The sequence below is a fragment of the Marmota marmota genome, unplaced genomic scaffold (genome assembly GCF_001458135.2).
Source record: "Marmota marmota marmota unplaced genomic scaffold, marMar, whole genome shotgun sequence".
Taxonomy (NCBI): Eukaryota; Metazoa; Chordata; class Mammalia; order Rodentia; family Sciuridae; genus Marmota; species Marmota marmota.
The window spans coordinates 2755761-2774943 of NW_025999961.1; the positions used below are offsets into that span (position 1 = coordinate 2755761).

Here is a 19183-nt window from a genome sequence, read left to right on the forward strand (position 1 = left end):
GAATAATGGTATAGGTAAAAGAAATTAACTGGAGCTTTCCATTGTCACTATTTTTCAGCCCCAAACCAAACACACTCTGCATCTAACTTAAGAGTCTTCAATGCTCTAAACATGTCTAATTTAGTGTGTGTGTGTAACTGGATTTTGAACCCAGGGGCAATTTACCACTAAGCTACATCACCAGTTCCTTTTTTTTGAGACAGGGTCTAAGTTGCTAAATTGCTATATTTGCTAAACTGCTGAGGCTGGCCTCAAACTTGCAATCTGCCTGCCGCAGCCTCCCCAACTGCTGGGATTACAGGCATGTACCACTGTGCAGGGCTAATAATGTTTTTGATGAAAGAATCAGTTCATAATTTCTTGCATTCACTTACACATGTACTTCTTGTAGAGTTCCTGAATTGCCACATGTAGCCTTTAGTCCATTCACATCTATTTATTTATTTATTTATTTTGGTGCTAGGGATTGAACCCAGGGTCTCCTTTTGCATAGTAACACACATTTCACCACTGAGCTACGCTCAAGCCACCAGGAAAGAATTTATTTAAAAGATTTACCCAACTGGTTGTTTTTCAGAGATGAAATTCAGATCACAAAAATATACTGACTTGATATTAATATGCTAGAATTAATAACATCCTGCAGATACGCAAGACTTTGATTTCTTCTTTCTCTCTTCTTACAAAAGTTCCTTACAGCAATCAAAAAACAAGAAAGGCAACCTGAGTCTTCTATCTAATAATGCAAGTATCAGCAGTTCATCCTCCTTCTCTAAATTAACAAGAATACGATCATATTTAAGAACTCCAATATTCTCTCTTAAACCCTGTGCAACTTTGAAAGTTACAGGAACATAATTCAGTAATTAAACTTTCCCCCCACTCCAAAAGATGACTTGACTTTGGAAAAAACCTGAAAATCTTACAATGGTTAATGTCTCTCAACGTACTGTCCTCTAAAAGTGAACCCTGCTTCATTTTGAATCGAACTGTTTCTTCCAGAAATGTATGCATTTCCTGAATTAATCGCATCCTTTCTCTCTCTCTCTCTTTTTTTTTTTTTTTTGGTACCAGGGATTGAACTCAGGGGCACTCAACTACTGGAGTCACATCCCCAGTCCTTTTTGTTTTGTTTTTTAAATTTAGAGACAGGGTCTCACTGAGGTGCTTAGCATCTCACTTTTGCTGAGGCTGTCTTTGAACTTGCAATTCTCCTGTCTCAGGCTCCCTAGCCACTGGGATTACAGGCATACACCCCTATGCCTGGCTGCATCCTTTCTTTTTATGAAATACTTTACAAATGGACTCAGATCCCTTGATTGCAAAGGGTAAGAAATAAAATAACTTTCTATACTCACCCCAGGATCTTTTTTTTCGGGGGTGGGTGCTGGGGACTGAACTCAGGGCATTCAATCACTGAGCCACATCCCCAGCCCTATTTTGTATTTTATTTAGAGACAGAATCTCACTGAGTTGCTTAGCACCTTGCTTTTGCTGAGGCTGGTTTTGAACTTGCGATCCTCCTGCCTCAGCCTCCCAAGCAGCTGGGATTACAGGCATGCGCCACCATGCCCAGCTCACTCTAGGATCTTTAAAACATTATCCCCCAGTTTCAACAGAAATGAATAAAACAGTGAGTCTTTCATTTGGTTATATTCTTTCTCTAGAATTAAGAGGTCATCCTTTAAATAAAAACATAACGTCTTACTATTTCTTAACACACTGATGATTTTTAGGGATTACTGTTGTTTACCAAACTGTTTCCTGGAAACTCAGAATGCTAGTGCTTTATGATTACTTTTTCACTTCATTTCTTTTGTCCCAGCTACTTTATTCTTTAAAGCAGTTATATCAATTATTACAAATTTTTATGTTATTCGCTTGATGGATAATGCCATTTTGTCAGTTTTGTGAAATAGCACATTATCAACTTTTATAAATATATTCCATTACATAAATACAACATTACATTCTGACAGTAGTAAGACCAAACACTCATGTACTCTTAGATATGTGACATTTTAGCAATCTTGGATTTCTAATGTAAATCACTCATAGTAGCAAATTTGCCAGACTATTTAAAATACAAGTCTTTGAGAGACTTAAATTCCCAAAGATTCACTGATTTGATAAATAAGAGTGTGTTTTGTTTTTTTAAATAGAAAACAACCATGAGATTAAAACAAATTACTCTAATTAACAAACCTTTGGGGACTAAACTATCAGTCAGTTTGAACAGTTTGAAACTAGTCAAACCTCACATAAATCTCCAAATTTATTAATCACATACACACACACACAAAAGTTGGGCTGGCATATGTTTCAGTGACATTCCTTCCAGTAAATGCCTCATATAACACAGGAATATCATCAAACCAATCTGTAACTCCAACTAGAGGTAAACAAGGGCAACAAAAAGAAAAAATTAATAGTACAGATAGTCAATGTGCCTTTCTTGTGGTTCTAAATGAGTATTGTTTGAAAACTTAAATGTTGGCCTCCAAGGAAGAACTCTGACATATGTATCTGAAAAATTATTTGGTAAAAGCAATAGAAAACTAGGAGAAAGAAGATAGCACTTTTTGCTACTAAGGTTCACATGTTGAGTGAAAATTAAGTGAAATCATTTCTATGGTAATATTAATAATCATCAAAGTAATAAGAAAAAGGATCTCTTCAGAATTGAGGTAGCAATACCTTAATTTAAGGTAGCACGGGATCAGGTATATTATATCATCAAGAAGAGTCAGAAAACAATTAAGAGGGATTTACATTTTATATGATGGTTCAGGATAACTGCAAGTACAGCATGATGAGATAATATGGTTTAAAGTTGTCTTACTTTTGACCAAAAAAACCAGAGATCCCAGTTACTGGCTGGAAACCTAATAATGCTTGCTTAGGATTACAAAAATAAATTTTTTTAATTAAAAAAATAGAAGCTTTAACAAACAGGCATTCTTCTGTAGCTGACGGAGATGTTCAGGGTCAAATCTACAGCTATTTTCTCTTTCTGATGGTATTTGGAAATATTCCTGGAATTAATACAAAGAATCACAATAATCTATTAATTGGCCAGTTTTTAAATTTTAGCAAGTAATTTTCAAGGTGTGACTGAAACAAGTTGTGGAATCAATTTTGTGGTATTGTTAATGTGTTTATGTGTGTATATTAGGACACAACATACATTTTCTTTCTTTCCAAACATCATTAAAAAAATTTTTTGAAAGTCCTTTAAACTTCATTATTTACTTCTCTCATATAGGAGTTAATTCAGATTTAAAACATTTTTCTAGGTCAATCTAACTTAAAGTGTGGGCTTTAGTCAATGTTGTTAAACTAAAGGTTCAATGAAAGATAATTTGATTAACATGTTCAAAATTAGTCTAACTGATTTGATTTTACTCATCATAACTTGATAGAATTTGGTTACCTTATATCAGAGAGCTTATTTATCTACAACTATAATTGTGATGTAAATGTTGATATGAATGTTCATTAAAGTAAAAGCCTGGATTACTTAGAATTATAAAATTTTTATGTAAATCTTAGAAAGCACTATACCCATCATCCTTTAAAAAAAAATAACTATTGACTTAGGATCATTATTGAAAAGATCCAGTTTTCCACTATGTTGTACATTCTATAGAAGTTAACTGTAATACACAAGCCTACTTGAGACTATTTTAAATGATCCAGGCTTTGCCTCCAAGTTCATAGGTTTGCTTATGCTGCACGAGAGTGGTCATTTTCTAGGAGCTATTTAATGTCTACGTGAAAGGTGTGGAGAACTGTTAAGTAGATGTTATGAATTTATTAACTATTTTAGAGAGTTATACGTATTAGCATTATGTACTTCCTATATCTCATTTTGGGAAATGAGGATTTACGTCAATATACTATCAACTATGCACAGAACATGTTAAGGTTGTGTAGAATTCAGAAGAAATGGAGTCAAGGATAAAGAAATTCACAAGTGATGTTTATTCTAATTATTTTAATCAATGTGATCAAGTATTAAAATGTATTATTAGGCAAAGGTAGAATGCTTGCCTAATGCGTGAGGTGCTGGGGTTGATCAAAATAAGTTAAAAACTAAAATGTCAGGCTGGAGTTGTGGCTCAGTGGTAGAGCACTTGCCTAGCATGTGTGAGGCAGTGGGTTCAATACTCAGCACCACATATAAATAAATAAAATAAAGATCCTTTGAGAACTAAAAAAAATAAAATAAAATAAAATGTCATTAGCTATTCAATGGACGGACTACTATTACATTAGGTTGGATGTGTACAGAATTATAGTGCTTTCTGAAAAAACATCTTCTAACCATATCAGTTCGTATTTTATGATAGCTTTATTAATACAATGATGTTTAATATTAACCAATCTTGTCATCATATTTCTCCATTGTACTCTAAACATCATCATTCAAATGTTTTTGTTTCCTAAACGTGCCATATTTCCCCCCCACACTCTTGTTCTCAAAATGTGTGATCCCCAGGAACCTCCTCCTTAACAGCTTCTACATTGTTACCATATAACAACTTAAGAACTATATAGTTACCTATATCTTTCATGAAGTCATATACTTGATGTAGTCATAACTGTATTGTGTTTGCAGTATCTAGCAGTGTTAGGGATACTGAAGATGTTTAGAAATATTTGCTGAATACTTAATGTAAGTTTAGAATGAATATGTGGTCTTACAAGAAATTTTTCCAGATGAAAATTCTTTCTGATATCCTGAAGTCAGTTCTTAGTTCTTCTATATTCAATTAGAGAAGTATTCCCATTAGGAGAAAAGTATTATAAATATTTCAAAATTAACAAACTTAAAATATTTTAAAAGCAATTTAAATCTGAATAAATTAAACTCTTATGTGTTTATTATATGTATAATAATGTTAGTAATTAATATACCTCCACTATGTGAAGGTGAGTACTTAGTAATACTAATTATCCTGCTAAAAATATATGGTTAATTTCATACTACAATTACAAATATTGAATAAGAACTAGAAAATAACAAAATAATATAGTTATTACATTCAGCTATATAAAACTTCCATTTTATATCAGGCTTAGTAAAAACAACTTTGTGATATCAAATTTTTCCCGATAAAGATTACAGCATATTTCTTAAAGGCACTGACTGCAAGAAATGGAGACTACTACTACTAGTAGTTGGAAGGAAGGGGGGCGGGAACAAGAGAAAATGGTTTCATTGGACATAAAGATATTTTGAGACACTATGAAGTATCTAAAAAAAACAGTCAAGTTATTAAGGTTTGTAATTACTTATGTTAAGCTGTTAACATCTATAGATGAAGGGGCTGGGGATGTGGCTCAAGTGGTAGCGCGCTCGCCTGGCATGCGTGCGGCCCGGGTTCGATCCTCAGCACCACATACAAACAAAGATGTTGTGTCTGCCAATAACTAAAAAAAAAATAAATAAATATTTAAAAATTCTCTCTCTCTCTCTCTTTAAAAAAAAAAATCTATAGATGATAATCACACTGGTCTTCAAAGATCTCATAAACTTTAGAATAATAATCTGATAAAACTTTAACAATGAAGTATTTTTTGGCATTTAATATACTGACTGAAATAGAACAAAAGGTGTTTTAAAAATCTAAAAGGTTTCTTAAAAGATTATTTTTCTCCCTCACCACCAAAGGGAATAAACAAGATGATGTAAAAAGAGAATGGGACTGATATGGAGCCCATCATGGAAAAGCTGCAGATCAAAATTCATAAATGGAAATAAACAGACATGAATGAGTGGGTTTCCTTTGGATCTTAATAAAAATGAGGTAGTTGACAGGATGAAAAAGTTATTACAAAGTTTAAAGATCAGGAACTTCAAGGTTAAATAGCTCTTACACTAGAGTGTATAGGTGGGAACACAAGAGATGAGTGAACAATTTTAATCTTCACACAAAAGCTTTTTCAAACATGGCAGCACCATCATCTCGGCTCATTCAATAGACATTTAATATGCTCTTTTCTATGAGGTTTTATACTACATACTAGGGATAGAAACATATCACCACAGTAATGAAATCAAATGTTAAATTACTTTACATCTAATATGCTACAAAAAGACAGAATAAATAAATTAGAAGTCATAAATCTATACCCCTACCACACATTCAAAATTTATCATCTTAAAGTATATTCAAGGATTTTATATTACCCTGAAGAATGAATATTTAATATATGAACATCAAGTAAAATACTTAAAGATGAAATTTTATGGCTCTTTAAAGAAAGGGAACCTACTCAGAATTTTGGCCCAAGGAATCAACCATAAAAGTATCCTAGTAATATGCAGACTAAAAAACAAAACAAAACAAAACAAATTCATCAGCAAAGAAAATCCCAAGTAATGGGATTTATTACAAAGGGTCATCAATCCATAACTGTGCTTCATATACAAGTAATAAAAAAAATCCCCACAATCATTTAACTCATGATTACTAACACAGTAGCAGAGATTTTTTTTTTTTAAGCAGAGATCTAAATAAAACAAATTATAACATTACTTAAAAAAAAATACAGTTCCTAAGACATAAAGCCAAAGTCATCTCAGCTGGCATCACGAAGTAAACCTAACAACTTACATAATGTTTTTTTATGAAGAGCTCTCTATATTATAATTGCACATAAATTAATATCTGTGTATATACACACAACATGCACATGTACACATATGCATACCACTCTAATAGGCAGACACCTAGTCTAAATACTAACATGAGATATTAGGTATACACATTTCCATTAAAAATACACTTAAGAGAAACACATGTCAGCACTAAAAACACATTTTCATAGGTAATAGAACTACAAGTGAACAAACCATGAGAAATAATAGTCTTTACTAATTAGGAGATATATTAATTTCCTTATGCTTTTTTAAGCATTTATAAATGACTCTTTGTTAGAACAGAGCTTAGAAAGCAAGGCTAGTATAAGCTGACAGAGGGCAGGGAGAGAAAAATGGTCCAGATCAAGGAAACAAGAGGGTACCACTTTCCATTTTTCAACTGGCTCTTCTAAAATTTATAACTATGCTCTTTATAAATATAATATATCCCTAAACTTTCATTGAAAAATGTAAATAAAACCTTTATATAATTATGGTACTAGCTTCCACATCCTATAATATCTTGTATATTAACAAGTAATTTTGAAAAGACACATTCAAGTTAAATAAAAAAGATTGCTTATAAATTCTGTAAGTCTGATTGCCATGTCTTAAAAGCTATAAACTTCACTAAAATAGTGCAAATATTAGTTATTCATAAGGTCATTTTTTTCATTTTTAAAAGAAAAACAAAGTGAATTAACATGGAAAAAGTTCATGTTTAATAAAGATCAAGTAAAAATAAAAAGATTAGCTATAAGTCACTTCTTTGAATAAAGAGTTCTTTATAATACAATGTTTTTGGTAGACAAGCTACAATAGTATGCTACAAAAATAATAATCATTATACTTATGTATTTGCTAAAATATTATATGTGATAGACAATTCTGTTTTTTATGATGGTGCCAATCTTCTCTATTTGTGCTGAACAATAGTCATCAATAGCCACATGGGACTACTGAAGAAGTGAGTTTTTCAACTTAATTTAAATTAATTTGAATTTAACAGCCAAAGACGCTATGACTACATGCTGGACAGTGTAAATCTAGATTTCCTAAGTTCATAAAGTACAAGTCCTTAGTGAAACTCTTTCATACAATGAAAATTTAATATTAACTTTCAGTTAAAACTATGTTTCAATTTGCTTAAAGTATTAGACTCCATGGGCTATAGTATCATAAGATAAATCCTTGTATTTTAAATGTGAGTACAGAAAGGAACATAAAATTATATTTACTGTACAAATTGCCATTATATTCTCAGCACTTACAATTCTGTCCCCATACCCAAAATAATTGTATTCAAGCAACCAGAGAATTTCATCCAAAAATCATGCAAAAATAACACCAACTCTACCTCAACGAATTTAACAATTTAACTGAATTTATGAGGCAAATATCATTTTCTATTACCTTTGCGTAAAATAGGGAAAATTATCCTTCTGTTGCTGCTGCAGCAGTACTGGGTAATCACTGAACTACAGCCCCAGAATTTAAAAAATTCTAATTTGTGACAGGGTCTCCTTAAGTTGCACAGGCTGGCCTCAAACTTGTGTTCCTCCTGCTTCAGTCTCCCAGGTAGCTGGGATTGCAAGCATGCATCATTACACCCAGCTAAAACTATTTCGAAAATAACCTTACATACAATTTTCTAAATTATGCAACTTCAAACTATTCATGATAATTAAATCAGAGAGAACTCCATAAAAAATATTGTAAGATAATTTTCTTAAAATAATTTATATTAGTTGTTATACACCACATAGCTTTACTGTGAGATACTAGATATTAAAATTCAACTCACTCCCTCATTGCAAAATGGAGTAAGTATCTCTACAGTCAAAGGAACTTTTGGGAGAGTTAAACATTTATTCCAATACATCAGTCATTGGATTAAGAAGCAACTTTCAGAAACATCTGAAACTAAACATTGAAAGAACTTATCTCTATAACTAAATAGAGGTAAAATTAATTACTATTAGAGTAGTTCACGTTGGGGTGAGAGAAGAAAAAGTTCATTGAGAACTTTTTATCTGTATTCCTGAAACAGTCTACTACTGTTTTATATAAAGGTTCTATTTTCATGTAGTAGTGCTTTAATTTTTATAGATTTTCATTGTTTGAAACAGTAACTTTCAAACATAAAGCTCATTAGAATACAAATGACATCAGAAGTATTCTTACCTTTATTTGACTTTGTAGGCTTATTCTTCATAGACTTAAGGGAACTTCTTGATTTATCCTCTCTATCTTTAATTAGTTTCTGAACATCATCCAAAGACAGTTTTTGCAGAACCACCACAGGCTTAGCTCCTTTATTAAGATCTTCAACTAATCCCATTTTTTCTACTTTGTCTTTCTGCTCTCCTTTCAAGTCCATTTTCTTTGTCTCCTGAGTAATATTGCCATCTTTATCCCTCTTGATTTTTGGAATGACAAAATTTTTCAATGCACCAGACCTGCCCCCCAACAAATAACTTGGAAATTCTGCCTTATTGTCAGGGTGTGCTTTATTACCATCTACTTTACTTCTGTTACCTTCTGTCCTTTTGTCATCTTTACTATTTGGTGATTTAAAACCAGGTTTATCAGGTCTTGATTTATTAGAATCTCCTTGTTTAACACGAGGACTGTCAGGTCTTGATTTTTGTTCCCCAGAAGATGGTCTTTCCCTTGAGTCCCCTGATTCATGCCTGTGTTTTCTTTCTAGTTTGTCAGTTTTTGAACCATCAGTTTTAATGCCATGTTCATTTCTACTAGAGGATCTCAATGTTTCTGGTCTTCGTATCCTAGACTGATCCCCTCGATGTCGTTCTGACTCACCCCTGTCATCTGATTTTTGTTTACTATCATGGTCACGTCTTAGCGACTCAGAAATTGATCGCCCATCAGGTCTCTGCTTTAAGGCTTCAGCTCTTTCTGATTTTACCCGAGGTGAATCAGATTTAATATCCTGTTTATGTTTTGACACTTCAGGTTTTTTCTCTGCTGATGGCTTTCCAGAATCCCTCCTATTTTCATGCCTGTGTTTTGGTGTTTCAGGCCGGCCTTCATTTTTTTGCTTTGGAGTTTCAGGCCGGCCCTCACCTTTCTGCTTTGGAGTTTCAGGCCGTCCATCACCCTTCTGTTTTGGGGTTTCAGGACGCCCATCACTCTTTTGTTTTGGAGTTTCGGGTCGACTTTCACCCTTTTGCTTTGGGGTTTCAGGTCTTGATTTTGTTGTTTCTGACCTGCCATTGTTTTGTTTGTTGTCATTTGGTTTTGTGTCAGAGAGTCTATTTTCATTCTGTTTAGGTTCAACTATGGTGCTCTCATTTTGTTTAGGTTCGATAGTTCTGCTCTCATTCTGTTTAAGTTCTTCTGTTTGGGTCTCAATTTTAGTTTCTAACTTACTTTCACTTGATTTTGTCTCCACCAATCGGTTTTCATTTGGTTTAGATTCTGATAACCTACTTTCGTTTTGTTTTATTTCACTTTTAGGAAACTCAGGATCAGACTTTTTTTTAGGTGTTTCAGGATGGTTTTCTGGTGTAGATTTAAGATTTCCAATAATATCTTCCTGAAGAACAGAAACGGGTGCATCATTACATTGTTTTATTTCTTCAGGCTTTTTTATGGAGTCTGAATCCTGAGTTATAGAAGCCTGAGAGTCCACTCTTCCTGCCTGATGAAGATCAATGCTAACCATTAATGCTGGCCTTGACCCATTTCCCGTAGAACCCGTCTCCTGAGAAGCTGGTCTATTACCTCCTGTAGCACCCCCAGCCTCCTGTGGGTAAGAATCTTGTTTTCTTTTTTTCAAAGGCTTATCTGAAATTTAAAGATAAATATTCAATATCAGTAATAGACATATTCTTATCCTATTAAAAACCTATGGATTTTGACTATCTTTTAAGTCATATTTTCAAAAAAAAATAGAGAGAATGCAAAAGTAAATATGTATATATAAAATAGTAAGCATGAATGACATAATACTTTTTAAATAAATAAAGGTTTAAGAGAATCTTCATGCTTGCTGGACTTCAACAAATATTAATGACTCTCATTTAAAAATGCATACTTTTAAAGTATGTAAGTACAAAGATTTAAAAGAACAGAATTTATAATATATCAAAAACAAATGCACACTTATATTCATGTATGTTAAGTATAAACCAGATTCTTTATATAAGAAAAAAGACAACCAGTTACAAAGCATACATTCTCACTTAAGGCAATTTAAACTGTTAACCACAAATGATTAAGAACCCCATATCTATCCATATACCAAACAGGAAATATACTATATATGTAAGTATGGAAAAGAATGAAACAAGAAAATATAAACCATGCCAATGAAAAAAGGTTAATGAAGAAAGTAAGAAAAAAGTTTAAAAATCAATAATCTGTCATTAACTTCTGATTCAGAATTCAAAGTCTTCAAGTTGTTAATAAAGTAGGTGGAGTTCAAAAGGTAACACACAGTATTACATAGAAGTAAATTTAGAATAAGGAAACAACATAAACCATAGGACTTTTAAGATAAATTCTGTCTTAAGCAACTTCCAGTGACAAAAATACTTCTGACTTTTCAACAAAAATTTTTGTGGGTTTATATACTGACCTCAGAAAGAAAGAATTGGAGTATTCTAAAATGTAAGGACAAACACACACATAATCACAAATCCACACTGCAATAAAGTATTATGGTATTTTTTTAAGTTATATATTTCTGTGCAGGATTGTACTTCTGACTCCAGATTGCTATGTCACTTGCTATAAATTGAGTATCTAGTTAGTCCTTAAGCATAGTTACATTTTAATATATTAAAGTATTTGCCTACTTTACTTGCTGAACTGCTTGACTGTTTTTAAAAGTCAATAAAAAAGGAATGTCCAGATTCTTTTATGACATTGACTAAGGTGATACATCATTTAAGGAAACAGTATCACCAAGTTAAAAGTTAAACTGAAGAGTGAAAAGCAGCCCTTTATTGTTAGGAAACAAAGTTAAGGGGGAAAGAAAAACAAACCCAAAACTTAATGATAAATGATTCTTTAATACACCAAAATTCTACTGTTTTGTTCTCAAAGTGAGAAGCAGCAGTTCAACCCAATTTAAAATCTAATCAAATGTAATTTACTTTGTGGGTGGAGATGTGTTTCAGTGGGTAGGATGCTTGCTGAGAGAGCGGGAGGACCTGAGTTTGATGATCTCATCCCCAGCACTACCAAAAAGGGAAAACAATTCACTTTGGATATTTGTTAGTTATTTCTTATAAAACTAAACCAATCTACTCCTTCAGTCATCTAGAAGTCAAAAATACCATCAAACACACTTCATTTCCAAAACAATTAATATTAATAATAAAGTATGCTATCATTAGATTATTTTCTAAAATTATAACATGGTAAGAATTTATATAAAGCTTTCTGCATCGATACTTAGGAAAAATACTCAGAATACTAAATTTATGTTTATAGAATCCTTTTTAAATGTCATAGAAAATACTTTAGGGCACACCAAATAATTACTAGCTTATAAATAGAATGCTCTATCACCATATACTCTTTACCTTAAACCTTTATGACAAGAACCCAGAAATTCATATAGTATAGCCTAAAACTTTTATTTTTATGCAGTATGCTTTAGAAAGTCATCAAAATGGCAACCTAAGCATATTTAACAACTACAATGTTATTGGTTTCAGGCATCTGAAAATTTTTGCAAAGAAATGTGTGGCATATTCTTTTATTAATACAAGTGAATTTTTTTAGAAAAATATTTAATAGCTCAGAATGCTAATTTTGGGGGGGCACCAGGGATTGAACCAAGGGTTCCCCAGTCCTTTTTAATTTTTAATTTGAGACAGGGTCTCATTAAGTTGCTTAGGGCCTTACTAAGTTGCTAAGGCTAGAGATCCTCCTGTCTCAGTCTTCCACGATGCTCAGATTGTAAGTGTGACCAACCATGCCTGGCAGAAGGTTGATTTTTAAATGATCAAAACATTTCAGAATTATCATTAACTTCATTACAATTTACCTCTTGCCATTAAGATGGAAATTGGGCAAGTAAGTCAATATCAAAGAAATTATCAGGTTCAATCTATCTTAAACTATAGATCCTATCATTATTTGAATGAAAATATACAAAAGCATTTATATGTAAGTAATGCATTAAGATTGAGAAAAACCTTAAAAATTTTCCCTACTATATGTAAGATATTCCTAAATACAAAGTTTTAATGTTTCACCTATTGAAAAGTATTTCACCTTTTCTGTAAAATCAGGGAAATTTCACCATTTTATTGTAGGGATTCTTGGATATGTTAAAAGCACTCATTTCTGATTTACTTGGTCTGATTCAGTTGAATTTATTCCTATGAATTTACTCACTATGAATTTATTTCACAGTCTACATAAGTCACTTGTCTATTCACTTTTGTAATATCTTCATTATATCATAACCGTCATCTAATGATGGAAAGCCATCTCTGGAAGAATGATTTTAGTATTTGGGACACTAATTACCTTTAAGCCCTCCTCAGCATCAGGAAACTTAAGATTAGCTATCAGAATTCATATACTCCTAAAGAAAACGTAAACAAAAGGATACTACAACAATTGCCATCCAGATTCTGATATTTAAAAATAAGATCCACTCATATAGAAATTCTAAACAATTATGCTCATAAGAAATAAACTATCACTTAAAGACATTACATGTGATAACTGAAAGCACAATAATCATATACACAATAGCCAGTTAAGAAAAATGAAAACATCCCACGCCTAATACAAAGTATAGGCTGAGTGAATCATCCTATTCTTGTCCAAAATCTCAGTCTCTTTATTTCAACTGATAGTAGGAAATACAGGTTGAGAATCCTTACCCAAAATACTTGGAACTAAAGTGTTTCCAATTTCAGTATTTTAGATTTTTGAATATTCGTATATAATTTACCAGTTAAACATCCCTTATCTGAAAATCTGAAATTTAAAATCCTCTGAAATCTGAAACTTAGAAAGTTTTGGATTTCAGAGCATTTTGGATTTTTGGATTAGGGATGCTTGATCTGTAATTTACTTCTTCTAAGGGTTATAGTGCAAGAGTATTATAACATTACAAAAATATTAGTAAAGCTATGCATTCCTTGTACTTGCTAACATGGAAAGTGGACCTTGGAAAAGATGAAATAGGCAGATGAACAAAGAAACTTCCTCTTTGACAAAAGAAAGCAGAAATTGTCAGCACATGAAGGAGTTATTAATGTCAATGACAGGTCATCCTAGAAGCAAAGATGATTAGCCCTTTAAAATTAATTTATATAATTACAGATGTTAATAGTATTAGCAAAAAGACTGATAAAAATGTCCTTTTGGACTATTATAACAGAGTATGTTACAGAATTACTGTATCAGTGTATATAATAAGAACTGTCTAAAGAAGGAAAATAAGGCCAAAGGGACAGAAATTTTCTAACAGTCAGAAAAGGGTCTCCTAAGTATGGAACCAGGGTATATTAGGTTTTACTACAGCCTAAGTAAAAAGACTATTCTAGTCTCTTTCTTGAATTCCATAATTATCAGCTATGTTTGCTGAAGATTTTTTTTTTTTTTTAAAGTACTAGAGACTTACATGGTCTCGCTAAATTGCTCAGAGTGGCCTTAAACTTGTGATCTTTCTACCTCGGTCTCCTGGGTAGCTGGGATTATAGAAATGCATCACTGTGCTCAAGCTAAACTCTATAATCTTATTTATAAGATATAAAGTTTTTATTTCTGGTTACTGAAAGGAATATTTCTGATAGCATAAAACATTGGCAAACAAACTCAAGACCCAAGAGCAGAGCTCTCAGTAAAATCATGTAGGTAAGTAGTCTTGTCTACTTATTTTTCATCACTAATAGTTGTAAAAAAATTTTTTTTTAGTGCCACGTACACTAAATACATTAAAAGTCAATTTGGGGGCTGGGATTGTGGCTCAGTGGTAGAGTGCGTGCTTAGCATGTATGAGGCACTGGTTTGATTCTCAGCACCACATATAAATAAATAGTTCATTGACAACTAAAATACACACACACACACACACACATAAAGTCAATTTGGAATTCAGTCCTAAAAAGTAAAAATAAGATAACCAATGATGAAGTATTTCATCGATCAAGGGCTGATTATAAAATTACTACTTCGTTAGAATTTCACTTTGATTTGTGACCTCACCTAAAACCTCGTAGCAACAACATATATGAACCTTTAACCTTTCCAAAATCTCAAGGTATTTCACACACACACACACACACACACACACACACACACAATTCCATCACACAGTGCAGAAATTGAACGCAAAAAAAAAAAAAACAAAACAGGTTTAAATCAAAGGTCAGATTCTAAAAGTAAAACAAATCTATGGAAAAGAACAAGGCTTTCAGAAAAACAACTTAGAAATGACAACTCTAATATGAAGCCAGCAAAACCTACTTTAATCCTGATAGCAACAGAAAACTATATCTTCACCCAAACTGTAAACCCAACTCTGTTCATTGAGCTTTTCGGTTACCTTTGTTATGGCCACACAATCAGATTACAGAGAAAACTGTTTAGATAAGTGAAAGTAAAACATACATTATAACTTTTCACAAGAACAGTATATCTTGTTGATTTTGTTTATTCTCCAAAGAAGTTAGCAGCATAAAACGAGTTTGCTAATATGCAAATACAACTATTTAATACTTTTACTTTTGTTCCGTTTCTAAAAGTAAACATTTTGTGTGCAACAAATGTGATACAATAAAAGTTCAGGAAAGTTTTAAAAAATTTCACCATTTCGTTTTTGGTTCTATCAACAGCTACTAAAAAAATCATTTAAAAATTACACTCCTTTTTAAAAACCCAATTTCCCATAACAGATTAAATTTCATGCAGAAATTCAGTTCTCTATGAAATTTATATTACTGGGTCAGATGATCACTACTGTGCATATTTCTGGCAAAAATGACTGTTGTAGGATCCTGGAATTTGGAGTAGATTAATATCAAGAGAAGCTGAGTAATTTGCTACCATCATTTGACATACATATACTTTTATAAGAGGTTAAAGAAGGACATACACTTTGGAATTTATATAATTTAAAATCTATATAATTTTCTGCACCTAATACTACAAAGAAAGAGACAAGGAACCAGCAGCAGTTTATTTCATCCTTAACATCAAAGATTTATGTAGAAGTTAAAAAAGCTAAAATCCTAGTTCCCTAGCCAATAAAATACTTTCAGCAATCTCTGTACTGCACCTATTTATGATTTACATACTCTGCAAACATTGTAGTATGTCTAAATACAGTCTATAGTTTCAATAATGCTAAAAAGTCACCATGACAGATGATATAATATGAATCTTCGTAGAATAGGAACAATTATTTAGTCACACAAGGAAGAAGATCATATAAACATGAGCTCTATTCAACATCAAGTTGTGTTCTAATAATTACCAAGGGATAAAATATTAGAATAGTTTATCAATCTAGAATGTTTTAATCATAAAAATAATTTACAAAGCATATTTTAGGTTTGGATTATATCAAATGTGTGTATGCATTTGCAAAGACAGAAAATTCATAAATTATTTACTAATTTTAATAACTGATTCATTGGTCTCCCTTAAATATCATTCTTCTTAATTTTTAAAATAAATTTTATTTATTTCAATTAGATAGATATGACAGCAGAATGTATTTTGATTCATTGTACACAATTAGAGCACAACTTTTCACTTCCCTGATTGTACATGATATAGCATCATACCATGAGTGGTTATACATGTACCTAGAATAATAATGTCCATCGCATTCCACCATCTTTCATATCAAATATTTAAGAACATTCTAGGGACTTACTTTTGTTTGATTAGAATGTAATTACAAAGCATTAATTAAGTAAGCCTATAAACTCATAGAATAGGTGGGTCATCTTCCAACTTGATCTTAATATATTAGTCAGATAAAAAGGGAACAATAACCACCATAAAAAGATCCTTGCTTAAAGTTTGCTATTAACTTAAAATCTTTTCTGTAATTTGCTCATTACAAAAAAAAAGATCATATATCATGATATGCTTATTAACCTAGTGAAATATCTAACTACTTAATAAGCCTACAGATAAATGTTCCTTAAATGTACTTGCTTTAAAATAATTTTATAGTATTTAAACTTGTTTGGGGGGAGAAAGTTGAAGATGCACAATTACACTAACATAATTTATGAAAAAAGCATGTGATATAAAAATTGTTCATTTTAGTAGAAAAATACAAGCAAGTAAAATCATACAGTGCATAATAGATGACAGATCTGCAGTAGAGAAAAATACCAAATCTGAGAGTTGCTTTGCATAAAAAATGAAATTAAGAATTTAGTTTCTGAGGTATAAGAATTAAAAAAATATATATATATATAAACTTGAGAAAAGACAAAGAATTAATTGCACATTTGTCCAGATGTTGAAGTGGTAATGAGATTATCTTACCTTTATCTTGAACTTCTTTTGAAAAGCGCTCCCTTTCAATAGCAGATTCCCTCTCTATTCGTTCAATTTCAGCCAATGCATCCAATTCCACTTCATCATATATAGGTCCCTGTTGTGATACCTGTTGCTGATTCTGTACCACAGAAGTCTGGGGTTGTTTTGTAGCAACTGAAGTGTTCTGTTGTAAAACAGGCACTTGATTTGCTGGAAGGAATGCTGTTTGTTCTTGCTGTGACAAACACTGAGCAGCGTTTAGTGGGCGGTTTACATCCTGTGGAGTAATGGGTGTTTTTGAAGTCTGTCCTGGGTACTGCACATTAAAAGGAATATCATTTTCTGAAACATTGCTATTTTCCATACCAGAAAGCATATCCTCTTGCTGGTCCATGTCTGAAGACCTAACACGAGAAAGTCTTAATGTAAGTTTAGTAGAGTCCTTGGATGGAGAACTAATTATATCATACATTGCAGCTTTCTCACTCTGGTCTTTTTCATCCTTGCCTAATTTCATTTTCTTTTGTTTCTTTTGTTTTCTTTCTGGAGAATCTAACAAGATGTCTGGTGGAACATCCCGAGGTGATGAACAGGGTAGAGGCTGAGATTGTAGAATTAAAGGTGGTCTTGATCCTAGAAAAATAATTCAATAGAAATAATCAGTTGTGCTCATTTTATATTTTCTTATAGTGTGATAGAAATATTATAAAAGTGACAATATAGTAAAGATAGAACAAATATTAAAAAATTATCTAAGCACTTTTGTCAGAACTGAACAAGATGCTTTATATATCATTCACTTAATTTTAAAAATATTCTTGAGAATTATCATTGTTACTATTTTGCTAAAAAGGAACATGAAGCTCACAAAGGTTAAGAAATTTGCCTAAAGTTTTATAGCTAGCAAACATGAAAATGTAGAATCAGATTTGCCTAAGTCTGAAGTGGAACACACCATTACGCCTTCCTATTTGCAGAGGTTTATGTGATAAATAATACACACTTTAGAATAAACTTGAAAATCCAACAATTCACTTAAAAATCAAATTGGAATAACTGCCAATCCACTCATTCTTCAAAACTAGTTGTAAAAAACAATTTCATAAATGAAAGCTTAGGTTTCTGACGAATAATCTATTTATAAGATTAGAAACAATAAATTTTAGGACCATTTAAAGATTTCTCTCCATCATCCTCCATCAAGTGTCAGAAGAAAAGTGATTATCTAATTCAACCACCTATCTCCCTTTGTACCCGCCCCCAGTATAAGAAGTTATTTAGACTTCCTATACTGACAACATCTGATGATAAGTATCTAACTTTGATGGCTAACCTACAAATAGTGTTACTCTTTAAGCTGTTTTCTCTTGCAGAAGCTGGGGTTTTAATCCCTAAAAATACATTATTATAAGATTAAAATGGCTCATAAAGGCAAAAGTTTTACCACACGAAGAATGTCTCTGATAAAACAGTTGAACACTATCTGGTGAATAAAATCTTTACCATATCTTTAAACATATCCCATGTTACAGATGGCTATAATTAGACATTTTCATGCACTAATAAAATATTAGTTATATTGCATATTAAGTAGCTATGTTAATTTTAAAACGTGACGTATTCTTTTATACATATATAATTTTTTTTAGTTGTAGTTGGACATTTATTTAGTTATTTTTATGTGGTGCTGATGATCGAACCCAGTGCCTCGCACGTGCTAGATGAGCACTTTACTGTTGAGACACAAGCCCAAACGTGAAGCATTCTTTTCCAACAAAATCTAATAAGTAAAATTACCTGACTATAATTTTTAAGTATTTCTAAAACTTCCAGCACCTGGACTTAATAAATTCATATAAAAAAAATTAACTAATGACTTAAAGAAATGATGGAAGGGTCCATGAAGGATCAAGGATCACATTCTTTTTTTTTTTTTTTTTCCCTTTTTCTGATACTGGGAATTGAACCTAGGCGTATTTAACCACTGAGTCACACCGCTAGTCTTTTTTTTTTTTTTTTTTTTTTTTTTTTTTTTTT

General features: G+C 31.9%; 1 protein-coding gene across 2 annotated transcripts in view; it reads right to left on the bottom strand.

The window, feature by feature from the left end:
- Nucleotides 1-19183, bottom strand: part of Nipbl (NIPBL cohesin loading factor) — a 101516-nt gene that overhangs the window by 66386 nt on the left and 15947 nt on the right. For both annotated transcript variants that reach the window (XM_015496355.2, XM_048802888.1), the window contains exons 8-9: nt 17153-17779; nt 8834-10459 (exon numbers count right to left, since the gene is read on the bottom strand). In XM_015496355.2, coding sequence (XP_015351841.1) covers nt 8834-10459; nt 17153-17779 — 2253 coding nt within the window. The remainder of the gene's footprint in view (nt 1-8833; nt 10460-17152; nt 17780-19183) is intronic.